Raw genomic sequence first — 14454 nt, forward strand, 5'->3', positions numbered from 1 at the left:
GCATTTTACAGTTCTCAACATTTATTCAAGGTTGAACAACCAAGGTTGAACAAAGTGCTGTAGGGTCAATAAAAATAAGTAAAATAGCAACATAACATAATGAGGACAGGTGAATGATGAGGACAGGTGAATAATGAGGACAAGTGAATGATGCATTGTTCGGTTTGATTCTTGCGCCGGACGTCGCGCTCATGACTCTCCCAGTGATGTGTGTTGATGAACTTCATAGGTGGTTTGGTGTAAGTAACACAACTATAATTAATGTCATTAATAGTGTTACATTTGCATCAATAGTAGTGAAGCACCGGCTACTCTGAGGTGGTGGTAGAGGGGACTATCTAAATAAAATTGAGCTTCGGGCCCCCATAAAGGCTTGGTCCGGCACTGCATCCAGACAACAGCATTAGTATCATGGCAACAGATATAATACTATGTGATATTTCGTGTTGAACTGCTGGTGTTGAGGCGTTTGATCTGCTTCTCATCGAGAGAGCAAAGCAGCAGCCGATGATCAGTGAGTAAAGCAGAGGAATCACAGGTGCTGAAGTCCTGACAAGTCAGAGACGACACATGACAGCTGGCCTGTCATACAATGACTTATTCTTCAACACACACACACACACACACACAAAGCAGCAGCGGGGACAGTGCGTCAACTTTCCCTCTGTAGAGAAAGTTTCCCAAGTGAAATAATAAAGCACCAACTCTTTACTGCTTTCCAACAACTTTTTTTATTCCGCGACTATTAGAAAAACATTAACATTATTAGCCGTAATTTCAATACATCTTAGTCTTAATGTTAATAATTGGCACAAATATCATTGTCATTTTGGATTTATGTATGCAGAGGAAGTTCATTTGTATAATGAGGAAGATAAATACAACAGGCTAATTCCTTTATGTTTATATAATAGCTTTTATACAGCTGATACAGCTCACACACACCAGCTCAGCGCTAGTGCAAGTAACGACAGGAAACATGCTTTATATACCATTATCCTCATGTCACTGCTAAGCGTCACTGTGCTCCAGATAGAACGCTGAGTCGCCACGCCACCCGCTGGCAGAAACATTAAGCACAAGTAAATATCAGAGATCTATGGTACTCCCTTTATGTTACGTGTCACTGAACGTCTTAAAGCTGGAGAGCAATCTGTATTTGGCGACAACTCACCGCAACTAAATAGCATCCACAATCTTCAAATTATGCAGAACCATTAAAATAAAATCTGTTATGTACAAATCAAAGTTAAAAGTCATTACTTGGCAGTGTAACGCTTAAATCAAACTCCCAACTACTCTTCTCACAGTCCTTTAGAGACTGTTCATATTTCAGAAAACACTTTTCTGTAAATTACACGTTTAGAACTCTGTAACAAGTGCAGCCCTTTTTCTGCTTCATCACAAGTGACCATCAAGAACAAAAACAGAAGACGTAGAAATAAATTAAACACAAAATATACAGAAATTATTCTTTCATTTTTCCAGTCCAGGAACGGGAGAGAAGTGTTGTTTTTCCAAAGTGATACAATTTAAACACCGACCGACAATTATAGGACATAAATTACTGCAGGCAAATGTGTCAGAGGAGAAGATTGGCATCATGTTCAATACATATTAACATCAAATTACTACCGCAAGAGAAAACTACAGTAAATACTTCAGCTGTACATTCTCAAGCAGGTTATTATTCTACTTAATTTTTTTTTTTTTTAAATACTATGCTGAGAGAGAAACGTGACTTAAGCCTCCACATTTGTATTTTACACTACATTCTTTTGTGCTGAAATTAACGCATGTTAGAGAGAAAAGCTTAAGGATATAATATTCATGAAGGTGTAGGTGTTGAAACCGCTCCTTCAGTCTCGACTTCATTACTCAAATCTTGGTGCTAGATACGAATAACCAAAAAAAGATGAGGAGAATGCTTGAAGTAAAAAAAAAAAAAGGTGTACATTTTTCTCACGATGAAAAAATCTACTCGACTAATAACAAAACAAAGGCAAGCACCATTAAACGCAATGGAAGAACCAGTAAGACAACTGAAAATATGAGCCTTCATAAACTTAAAAAATCATTCACACAAATGTGTCCATTTCCGTTGTGATCTTCTCACAAATAAATACTTCGGCACATCCCATATTTAGGTGTGGCACCAAAATAAAACATATGGTGTGAGAGACGACCAAAGTCTCACCTAACAATACTTCAGAGGCAGTTTGATGGCAAAATAAACCATAAAACCAAGCTCAAGCGTCACCAAGTGCAATTCACGTGCGCATCTGTGGAGGTTGAGGTGCATGTGTTGTACGTCTCGAAAAAGGAGAGTGCACGTGTGTGAGCGTGTACTTGAGTGCATGCAGCAGTATCATCAAATCTGTCATCATTTATACTGATTAGGGCCCAATTAGAGTCTGCTGACTCACTGTATTAGCTTCCAACCCAGTGGAATGGTTCCGTTTGGTACAGTATGGTACGCACACCAAAATAAACAGCCCCGACCATTCCATTCTTTGACGCCCTTCCCTTAGAGTAAAATACTATGGTAAGGTCAGCTGGGTGACAGAAAAACGTCACTCCCTTGCGATCAGTGTAAACATCCAATGGAAGTTGAGGCAAATTCCCAGTCTATTCTCATACAATGCTCGACGTCTGGTTGACAAATACAGCCACAAACCGAGAAGGACAAAAAAAGAGCTGCTGGATGTCCTCCATTGTTGTCGGTTGCGTTGCGTTCGATGTTGTTGCACCAGTATGTCACGCTACGGGGCCATCAGGCACAGCCCACACCCTTCCAACTAAGTAAAGGTACTGTTCGCAGTGGGGATATCAGCACGGTATTGGCAGATATTGGCTTTAAAATATATTATTGGATATCAGCAAACACACCAAGATCTGCCAATATGACTAATGGTTAGAGCAGTAGGCTAAATAGGCTGCTATCTCCTCGACTTCTATGCCGGCGCCCTCTACAACTATTGTTTACAGAAGAGACTAAATGACCTCTGCAGTTGGGCGCCAGGAAAAACTTATATCTGTATCGGTTATTGGACCAAGCAAGGCATCTGCATATCGGATATCGTGCATCCCTAGTTCTCAGTCATAATGCAAGCCGGACCCAGGGATTTACCATTCCAAACCATTCTGTACTGTACCAAATTGAACCGGACTAAGATGGAAATGAGGCATGTGTGTGTCTGTTGAGATAAACCGATTCTTAAAGGATGAATATCTTGATGACGTTTTGAATAATCTTTCCACATCCTGGACAAGGAGCCTGGAACTTATGCAGCCTCCTCGCACATGGGAAGCACGTTAGCAGGTGAGCTGTACGTCCGTGTATTATGTTTCCATTACGTGGCCTCACTCGGCAGAGCTTGCATGGCTCTAACAGAGCCTCAGGCCTGACGTCTTCTACCTCCATGCCTACATCTTCCTGACTCTCCCCTCCTGAGAGTAACTCAGCCTTATGAAAGCCTGAGGGCCGAGGACCTTTGCCTTTCCCCATCGTGGGCAGTGGTCGGTCGGCGGTGGAGTGAGAGGGCAGGATGACGGGGTCAGACACTGTCCTGTTGCAGTCGGGTACGTCGATGCCCGCGTCGCTGTCGTCCTCCTCGTCGTGGGTGGTGAGGGAACTGCAGGCTGGGATGTCGGGGACAGAGAGGGAATGGGCGAGTCGGGGGACGTCTTTGTACCAGTTCTTACGAAGGGCCCAGCAGCGAACACAGTACTTCTGTAGAGGCGTGTTGTACTTCCTGCACTCTGTGCACTGCCATGCATCCTGCGAGAAATATGGACACATAAGTCACAGGTCAGTAGAGATTTCATTCATACCAACAAATTTGGACATCAAGCCCAAAAAACAACATCCTGACAGTCAACCATTGTGCAGGAGATAACTGTCCATAGGACACAGATATGACGGGCGATCAGACCCATCGTAAAATAGGGAAACACACAAGCCAATGAGCTCAGTTTCCAAATTTGATTTGGACACTGTTGACATGAATAAGGCTGTGACATGGCCATCTGAAATAAGCATTTTTATGAAAAACAAGCACTGCCACCAAATAGTCTTTCAACAATTTCCTTTTTCCTTATTCTGCCTGCTGACTGCTGCCACCTGCCGGCAAAGAAAATAATTTCCTCTCATGACGGTGCAGAACACATGAGCTGTTTGTGGTGTGTGCGAGTACAACTCTCCCCCTGACACATGCTAAGTGAGCAGTTGATTATCATTCTTTGTCATCAAACTAAACTAACCAACCTGTGTGGAAATCTCTGTGTCCGTGTCATCACTCAAACACTGCGAGTCTTCATCAGGCTCTTCCTGCATCTACATCAATACACAGGACATCCGACCATATTATTCTTATTTCAGAGGATGGAGAACAAATCAGAAACCAAACAGTTAATCATTACTCACTCACTGTGTACATTTTATTGGTTGATATAAGTACAAGTGGAACCGGTACCTCTCGATCAAACTTCTCTTTCTTCCCTCCTCCATCATCATCATCATCCTCCTCAGGCAGGGCCTCCCCTTCTCCTCCACTTCCTTCCTCCAGCGCAGCCTCTTTCATCACCACGCTCACCTGTTCATTCTCGCCCTCGGTCAGGAACCACAGGTCGTCTGTGGTGTCTGACACAATGGCTGTGTCGTCCTCCTGCGCGGGAGACAGCTGACACATCAGTCAGACCAACACTGTTAAGCTCCATTTTATGCCACCTTTCAACGAGGACTTATGCTGGTGTGGGCTGTTTAAGTTTAAAAACGTTTCTATTAATTTGTGAAGCTTCTTACTTGGTTTGTGTGGATGTCAGTGGAGCCGTTACTTCTACGGCTGTAGTTGCTACGGAGATTACCTAGAAACCACCAGGGCAGGCCAGAGAGATCCCAATCATCCAGGGTAACATCCAGTTTGGGGCGTTTGCATGCTGACCGTGGCAAGCCTTCAAGGGAGTCTGCAGATCATCAAGTTCAACTCAGCGTTTTGAAAATGCCTCGTGCTGAACATGTTTCTGAGCAAGTAACGGACTTAGTTAGTTTACCATCATCTGGCTCCCGCGGTCGTCTCTGAGAGGGGGTCTGCAGGGGAGGCACATTCTGGCAAGCCTCCAGTCCTGCTTTGACCACACCTCCACATATCTACGGAGGAGAAGTGAAAGATAACAATTAGAACTCAGAGCCATGACTGGGCACTTGAAGGACTCGCAGCTTCTTTTCAAGATGGCCTCCAGGAGTGGTGTAATAGTTCAGGGAACAAGGAGCTGGGCAATTAGGGTAGGGGACAGTGGGGAGGGAGTTTTAAACAAATTTAGACAATACTCGTGTCAGTGGCTAAGTCATCTCCCTTAAAGTCATTTAACTTACGGCTGCAACTTTCGATTATTTTCAGAATCATTTAATCTGTTGATTATTTCTTGATTATTCAATTAGTCCATAAAATGATTGGTGTTCCCCAAACCGATGATGTTCTCAAATGTCTTGTTTTGTCCACAAACCAATCTGATTTTTGTCATGAGGAGCAAATAAACAGAAGCTGAAAACTTGTTTTAATTATTTCAGAAAACTCTCCAACCGATTCATTGATTATCGAAATACATGACAATTACTTCAGTAATCAATTAAACGCTGCAGCCCTAATTTAACTTAAATAAATGCAGAACAAATAATCTTCCAATTTTGTTGTACTGTGTTAAATGTGCAATTACAGCAAACACTTGAAAAACATAAAGGCTATTTGAAGTACAAAATTTCAAAAATATGTCTATTTGGTCAATGGTGTTGAGCAGTTTATAACAAATTAAAATGTCAACAATCAAAAGAAAGGAAACGCAAAAAAGGGATTACGAAGATGGCATATATTTGATTTAGCATGTGCAATTAGATAAACAGCAACTCTAATTTGTCATGTCTGACAATGATGTTCAGAGAACTCTAGTGAGAATAGACGAGAGGGGGATTTGGAGAGAAGGGTGTAGGAAGACGGGGACAGGGTGAAGAGGTTTAGGGTTGGCGTTAGACCCTGTGGATGATCAGAAGCTGTGATCCTCCAGTTCGAAGCAGAGAAGAGAACTCTGAGACAGACAGAGACATTGACTCTGCCCCCCATCCACTGGGTGGAGCCAGTGGGTCGCAAAAGAACCCACCGGACCAAACCAAGGATGGGGTTGTACAGAGACGGTGCCACTCTGTACAAATGCACACCAACGAAGACAGCAGCCTTTACCACCCCCCCCTCCTCATTACACACAAGCAAACAGGAAGCCATTTTATACTCTGTTGAAAAACTAAGGGAACTGATATTAGACTGAGCCATAGTGGCCTCCATCTTTTTTTTATCTTTTATTTGAGAAAATGTGCATATCTTTGCCTCGAACTGATGCTGTTGTATCTGGCTCTTTGTTTTTAACTGGTCTTGTGTGTAGTGAGGTGGGAAAAGCAGCTGGTCTCTGTTTCTTCTGAGCACCATGCTTCAGTTTTACCTGACCACGATCTTCCACTCCTCCCTCTACACACTCACGGCCCACAGAAAGATTCTCTGCAGCGTCTGCATTTCAGATAAAACACAGTAACAGAAAAAGGGACACCCCAACCCTTTAATCATAACATCACACACTCTCTCACTCAGGCCTTCTTCTGGGGCTTTGTATGACAAGCTGGGGAATTGGGTTCTTCTGGTCTAGAGCAGAAGACTATCCACAACTGATGGGAACTATGACAAGCACTATGGATGTATGCAACAAACAATATGATGATATTTGAATATACAAATCCAAAAGAGCAGTAAGGAGCCTTCTCTTCAAACACACTTTGGTTAAAGGGAAGGAAATGTGCACTTAATAAAAAGGGAAAAGAAATATATCAATTGAATTTCACCAGTTAAAATAATAAATAAATAAAAATCTTCTTGGATAATGCCCCATGAAAAAAACCAAAACAAAAAACACATAAATGTCACCATCACTTACCAGCACAACCATTCACAACCAAGTACTTCTTCAGCATTTCATACACTGGGCTGTAGAGGGAAAACATTGGTGTTTAGAATGGACATCCTTAAGTTTAGATGGATATTACACATAACCATGAATATATTCAGTGCATGAACATTCAGTGAGAGTGTATACCTTGGGTTTTTGACAGAGAAGCTCTCCACTTCCAGCAGCTCTCCCAGAGGGTCATCCTGGCAATGGACTATGTGCTGCCTCTGTTTGTCATACAGTTGCTTCCCCATGATGTACTGGCCCAAGTAGTGCATCACCTACACACAATCGTGGTTATTAAATATCAAAAGGAACCAAAATGACCTCAGTGCTGATGAGAACACTTATTAACAGGCACCCTGACAGCTCACCTCTTTGAGTGTGAACACTTCTTCCTGAGCTCCAGCAACACGCAGGATCTGCAGAAGAGGAGCTTTTGGTTGTACCTGGGGAGAAAAACGGAACAAAATAAACACCACTGATAAACATACTGAATATAAAGTATTGCTCTGACAAAGTAGCTGATCAATATTTTTTAAATTGGTATTTTTCCTCTCATTTCTCTCTGTGTTTTCATTCTACAGGTACTTGTGACTCAAGGGCTGCCGTGATTATTCAATTAATTAATTACTATATTAATGGTTAACTATTTTGTTAATTGATTCATCCGGTTGAGTGTTTTTTCAATAATCAAAACAAGCTTTCTGATTTTTCAGCTTCTTGACTGTGACTATTCTCTGGTTTCTTACTCCATGTAACAAAGAAATAATTAAAGCTCACATAGAGTGGTCCTGTTGCACATATATGTTAGTTATGGAGGTCTACTTACATACATTAACTTGTTTTTATGGTCAAAAACCTCCTAGTTGCTGTCAACGAGCCGATAGAAATCTGTCTTTTCTGACGCTGTGCTGAGCCGCGATATTTCAGACTGAACTCTCACACCCAGAAGACAGACTGTGTTGTGATTGGCCAGCCAGCGTAGAGCCTTCCCAACTGTCTATAGTGATTGGCCAATACCCGGAAGTGACATATCAGCACACCTGCTCTCAATAGCGCAGCTCCCCCCTCTGGAACGGTGGATGCACTGCTACTCATTATCAAAACATTGTTTTAACAGTGTTTAAAAATAGCTTCTTCACGACTCCCCGCCTCAGTCCCTTTGACGACCTTTGACCCAGAGTCAGACCCAGAGTCAGAAGACACTGTCGCTTGTGAAACACCTCCACAACGGACGTTATTCTTCTTCTGCGGTTCAATGTACACAACCAGAGCCGGAGGATCTGCTGTTCAGGAGAACCGATGTTTACGTAACCGGACTGGGTTTTTTCAGAGATCTCGCTGAGCCCGAGATTACAATAAAACACAGCGTTCTCAGTAGTGACTGAACTAGTTGTTCCTTCAGGGCTTCTTACACAAGGTAATGACGCAGATACACACTAAAAAAACTGCTTTAATTGGAACTTCCGGTCTAGGTCCGCTTTAAAACTGAACTGATGTATTTCACTTTACCTGATTCCCGTCTCCAGGCAGCGTCCTGCATGATGAGCTTGATACTGAAGGTTCGACTGACAGGGAGTTCATAATAAATGAACTAAGTCTGCACAAAACAGAATAAAGACATTTAGAAATATAAGTTATGGGCTGCATTTGCACAACACTAGACTGTTTATTGTTTATAACCGTGTCTGGAAATCCAAGACAATTTCTGTGCAATAATACCCACATACAACACAATGTAAAATCCTTCAATATTAACAAATCAAAGATTCAATACAGACACTGTGCATTGTGCAAAACTAGAAATACATACGATGTTACATTATACTGTTTAACAACAGTTTATTGTTGTCCGTCATTATATTACATCATCTATCGTGACAATTACGAACATCGACTGAACTGACGAAACAGAAAGTATTGGACATAGTCATCACAAACGTGGTCACGGAACGTCCTTATTGTTATGCGTAACAACGACGCAATCGTGACACACACGAGGCGAGACTAACTGTTAAAAAGTCGTATAACTCAAATAGCTTCATTACGCAACAACACAGCAAAAGACATTTAATGTCGCAATCAAATGTCGAGACGTGACAGGAGCAGCTGCACCTTGATCACAGCTGCATGGATGAAACCATCGCATCGCGTTTACTTTGACTTTTCTCCTCCGCACTTGTTGTCTTTAGGGCCTGTGCAGACAAGACAACGTCAGGAAAAACAAGCTCTCTTGTATTCACAACACACGCAGATGCAGATACTCGTGAATTATCCGACGGCTAAACTGTTACGTGTGAACAGGTTTGAACGACGTGTTGCTGCTACATCTGCCTTCGTCGCCAGCAAACGTGTAGCTAAGGTTAGCTCAGTTAGCTTCCTGAACAATGCGTCCGTTTAAAACATATCTCACCGTCATGTGTTGACATTACTTCACCGCCGCCACAAAGCTCCAACACGCACTGATGTCTTAACAAGTGGACGACATTCTCACACATATACATACGTACAAAAGTATAAGTGTTCAACACCAGCTAATTGTGATGAGCGGCTTATGTTAGCACAACTGCACATTCAAAACTATCAATATGGCTAACAAGTTCCGGATACACAACTCTACTAGACAAAAGGGTCCAGGAGTGTGCTGCCCCCTACTGTTGGATGCGTGCAACAATATTATTATTATTAAAAAAAAAATAAAAAAAAAAACTTGTATACAATACTACGGAAGTGTATTGCATTCACTTGAAAAAAAAAAAAACTCCTGTTTTCCTCAGTAATTAATTTCCGGTTTGATTTTTTGAATAATTTTTTTTCTGTTTTTCTGACTAATATTTTTCTTTCTAATTTTTTTTTTTCAGTTTTTCCGATTAATTATCTTCTGTTTTTTGTGCAATTTTTTTCCCCCCTGTTTTTCGGAGTCATTTTTTGTTCTGTTTTTCGGAGTAATTTTTTTTCAGTTTTTCGGAGTAATTTTTTTTTCTGTTTTTCGGAGTAATATTTTTTCCGTTTTTCTGTCTAATTTTTTTTTCTGTTTTTTCGGAGTAATTTTTTTTCTGTTTTTCGGAGTAATTTTTTTTTATAACAACACGGACGGCTTGTTTAGTTTAATCAAGTTTTACTTTGATCTGGGTTTAAGACACTGGGTGATAGTCCTGTCTTTAAGTCACATAGACGGTATTATCATTAATTTGGCACCTGAGGACTTTGCGGTTGTTCAGAAGGAAAAGCCCATTCAGATCTGCTAGACATAGCAATCTTTCTCCAGGATCAGTTGGACAGATATGGCTCCATGGATACAAGATGATGCATTTGAAATGCATTCAGGCTGAGTACGTGGTGACGATCAGGAGACTGCTGAGAATATTGGATGCACACGGTGTGCAGCTGAGGCGCCGGAATCGCCTTCGGCGGCGTGTGTACAATAGCAAGAGTTCTCGATAATTCAGAAAAAAATTACTCTGAAAAACAGGGGAATAAAAATTTGCATGAAAAACAGAAAAAAAATTTACTCTGAAAAACAGAAAAAAAATTTACTCTGAAAAACAGAAAAAAAACTACTCTGAAAAACAGGGGAATACAAATTTGCATGAAAAACAGAAAAAAATTACTCTTTTGAACAGATTCAAAAAATCAAACCGAAAATTAATTACTGAGGAAAACAGGAGTTATTTTTTTTTTTTTTTCAAGTGAATGCAATACGCTTCCGTACAATACAAGGTATACAATTGACAATTATTTTTTTTTTACCATATTGTATTTTATTTTTATTCTATTTCTTACTCTATCTTACATTTTACTTCTTTTTACTTATATTAGAGCATATTGTATTTTATTTTATTCTATTTCTTACTCTATCTTACATTTTACTTCTTTTTACTTATATTAGAGCGTATTTTTACCTTACTGTATTTTATTTTATTAGAGTCTTACTTATATTTAGAGTGTGATTTGTTTACCATATTGTATTTTATTTTTTACCCTATTTTTACTCTTATCTTTACGTTGTCTTTCTTCTTACTTATTATGCCCTTGCACATTTCTGCACCTCTTGTCGCCTTAATTGAGCTGTTGTAAATGTGTGTTTAAACCGAGCTCATGTGGCTAAGATACATTAGTTAAAATAAAAAGTTGATACATTAAGAAAATAATAATACAGAAGTTTTTTGTAAAGCTTACATAACTTTTTTATTGGGACACTCAGAAACTATACAACCACATTGTTTAATAAAACCTGAAAAAAAATCTAATTCCTTGTTTGTCTGCACAAACTTGGCGAATAACGTTGATTCTAATTCTGATTTGTCAATAGAGAATTTTGATAAAATGATCAGCAGGTTAATCAAACTGAATTGATAAGGTTATAAACATATTCAGTAAAACCAAACAATACATTGTTCCAAAGTAGAGTAACATTTTGCACCTTAATTTAGTCCATAATTGAAGGGAGCGAGGACAGAACCAGAATACATGAACTGGTGTTTCTCTATGTTCTCCACAGAAGGTGCAGCAATTACTCCAGCCTTCATTTTTTGTTTGTAAGTTTGTTGGATAAAACCTTTAAAGCATTTAAAAAAAAAAAAATCACTCTAACTTTGTTAATGTCACAAAACCAGTATGACAGAGGAAGGTGTACAGCTGAAAAACAAACTTTTTAATGCAATACTGCCACCAACTGGTAAGAAGTGTTATCATAACACATAAAAAAATAAATATATATACATTGGTATGCAAAAGTTCGGGCACCCCTGTAAATGTTCATGATTTTCCTTTATAAATCATTGGTTGTTTGAATAAGATATTTCAGTTAAATATATCATATAGGAGACAAACACAGTGATATTTGAGCAGTGAAATAAAGTTTATATGATTTACAGAAAGTGTGCAAGAATTATTTAAACAAAATTAGGCATGTGCATAAATTTAGGCACCACAAAAGAAAAATGTTGTGCTTCCTCCAGAAATAACAGCCTCGAAACGCTTCCTATAGCTTCTAACTAGGAAGGTATTTTGGACCATTCTTCTTTACAAAACATCTCCAGTTCAGTCAGGTTTGATGGTTTCTGAGCATGAACAGTCTGCTTTAAATCACACCACAAATGTTCAATAATATTCAGGTCTTCAGGACTGAGATGGTCATTCCAGAACGTTGTATTTGTTCCTCTGCATGAATGTCTTAGTAGATTTTGAGCAGTGTTTAGGGTCGGTGTCTTGTTGAAAGATCCAGCTCTGGCACAACTTCACCTTTGTCACTGATTCCTGGACATTGTTCTCCAGAATCTGCTGATATTGAGTGGAATCCATGCGACCTTCAACTTTAACAAGATTCCCAGTCCCTGCACTGACCACACAGCCCCACAGCATGATGGAACCACCACCAAATGTTACTGTAGGTAGCAAGTGTTTTTCTTGGAACGCTGTGTTCTTTTTCCACCACACATAACTCCTCTTGTTTTGCCCAAATAACTCTATTTTAGTTTCATCAGTCCACAGCACCTTATTCCAAATGTGCTTTAACAAACCTCAAGCAACTCTGTTTGTGACAGGTGCAGAGAAAAGGCTTTTTCTGCATTACTCTTCCATACAGCATCTCCTTGTGTAAAGTGCGCTGAATAGTTGAACGATGCACAGTGACACCATCTGCAGTAAGATAATGTTGTAGGTCTTTGGAGCTGGTCTGTGTGTTGACTGTGACTGTTCTCACCATCCTTCACCTCTGCTTATCTGAGATTTTTCTTGTTCTGTCACTTCAGGCCTTAACTAGAACTGTTCCTGTGGTCTTCACATTCCTCACAATGTTCCTCACAGTTGAAACTGAGAGCTTAAATCTCTGAGATATCTTTCTGTAACCTTCCCCTAAACCATGATGTTGAACAATCATTGTTTTCAGGTCATTAGAGAGTTGTTTTGAGGCTCCCATGTTGTCACTCTTCAGAGAAGATGCAAAGAGGAGAAACATTTACAATTGACCTCCTTAAATACTCTTTCTCATGATTGGATTCACCTGTGTGTGGAGGTCAAGGGTCACTGAGGTCACCAAACCAATTTTGAGTTCCAATAATTAGTGCTAAAGGTATTGAAATCAATAACATGACAAGGGTGCCTACATTTATGCACATACCTAATTTTGTTTAAATAATTCTTGCAGACTTTCTGTAAATCATATAAACTTTATTTCACTTCTCAAATATCACTGTGTTTGTCTCCTATATGATATATTTAACTGACATTTCTTATCATCATGAAAATCATGAACATTTACAGGGGTGCCCAAACTTTTGCATACCACTGTATGTTTATATATATATAGTATGTGTGTGTGTGTGTGTGTAATGTCTATATGAATGAGAAAGCAGGATTGCGATTCATGTATTTTTCTTTTATGAATTTAACAAAAAAAAAAAAAACACAGCTGGAGTGTAAAAAGGGATTTGATGCAAACACAGTATTAGTTTTTCCTACAGAACAGTTTGATTCAAAGACATTCATTTGTGATATTCTGGCAAACAGTGAAGATTCAAAAAAGGATGGAATAAGGATAATACAAAACAATGAGATGTACAAAGAGGAGCAGATGCAACTTTTTCACAGATCTGTAAATACAGTGCAAAATAAATCAGGGACTCCAGTAAATAGTTAGGAATGTAAAGAAGCATCAAGCATATGAACTTACTTTCATCCTTGACAATATCTAACTCTACATTATGTGTGTAATAGCTTATTCACTGGGATATTGTTAAGCATCAGCCATAAGCCCTGCAATGTGTCAAACATTAAAAGTACAACTGCAAACAATTAATCTAAACCAAACACACACAAGCATCTGTAAAATGGCCTGTTTTATATGCACCAATATATATATATATATATATATATATATATATATATATATAAAAAATACAACAAACACTGGCAAATGTTAGTGTTAATATTTAACTGACTGGTATTTTACTGTTTTTCTAGAAGACAGGCTAACACACCATTTCTATAATAACAATTCCTGCACTCAGACAACAATAACATGCACAAACACACAAAATAAAACAGCGGCATATTAGATGATAAGATATCAGACAGTTCAAGTAAAGGGCGAGCATTCGTGTTAATGTCATACATTATATAAGATAAGGTTAGTTTTCACTTCACCTCAAACAGTTAACAATAAAAGTGCTTTGGCAGTAATTCAAGTCATTCATGTTCACACATAAGATTCTCGGGGAGAAGAAGATATTGGCCGTGTTGAGCTATACTGTATATAAAAAAGTTATAGATCTATAAAAAGAAAAACACATCCATGCTCTTTTAACATTTACTCCATAAGCTTCACTCAGCAACAGCTGGTAACAAATGACTATTTAAAATACTTACTTCAACAATTAAACTGATAATAACAATTTCAATGTTATTCTTAATACCGATTTAAATACTTATTAAAATTATTGTTTTAATTGGTTTTAGTGTTTT

General features: G+C 39.2%; 1 protein-coding gene across 1 annotated transcript; it reads right to left on the reverse strand.

The window, feature by feature from the left end:
• Nucleotides 1-743: 743 nt before the first annotated feature.
• mdm4 (MDM4 regulator of p53) lies at nucleotides 744-9546 on the reverse strand. The gene is made up of 11 exons (XM_083887421.1): nucleotides 9404-9546; nucleotides 8503-8590; nucleotides 7362-7436; nucleotides 7135-7268; nucleotides 6976-7025; nucleotides 6490-6554; nucleotides 5053-5149; nucleotides 4805-4965; nucleotides 4476-4682; nucleotides 4268-4336; nucleotides 744-3781 (listed from the first exon to the last, which is right to left on the reverse strand). The coding sequence occupies exons 2-11, from the start codon at nucleotides 8572-8574 to the stop codon at nucleotides 3218-3220; spliced, it is 1494 nt and encodes a 497-aa protein (XP_083743547.1). The 5' UTR covers nucleotides 8575-8590; nucleotides 9404-9546; the 3' UTR covers nucleotides 744-3217.
• Between the last annotated feature and the right edge of the window lie 4908 nt (nucleotides 9547-14454).

This window comes from Microchirus variegatus (genome assembly GCF_963457635.1).
Source record: "Microchirus variegatus genome assembly, chromosome: 4".
Lineage (NCBI taxonomy): Eukaryota > Metazoa > Chordata > Actinopteri > Pleuronectiformes > Soleidae > Microchirus > Microchirus variegatus.

Excerpts from the sequence above, each read along its gene's own strand:
- mdm4 (XM_083887421.1), bottom strand. The coding sequence starts at position 8,574 with ATGAACTCCCTGTCAGTCGAACCTTCAGTATCAAGCTCATCATGCAGG. Across the intron at positions 6,555-6,975 it reads GGTTGTGAATGGTTGTGCTG|ACGCTGCAGAGAATCTTTCT; the intron begins GTAAGTGATGGT and ends TCTGAAATGCAG. Across the intron at positions 5,150-6,489 it reads GAGTGGAAGATCGTGGTCAG|ATATGTGGAGGTGTGGTCAA; the intron begins GTAAAACTGAAG and ends TCTCCTCCGTAG.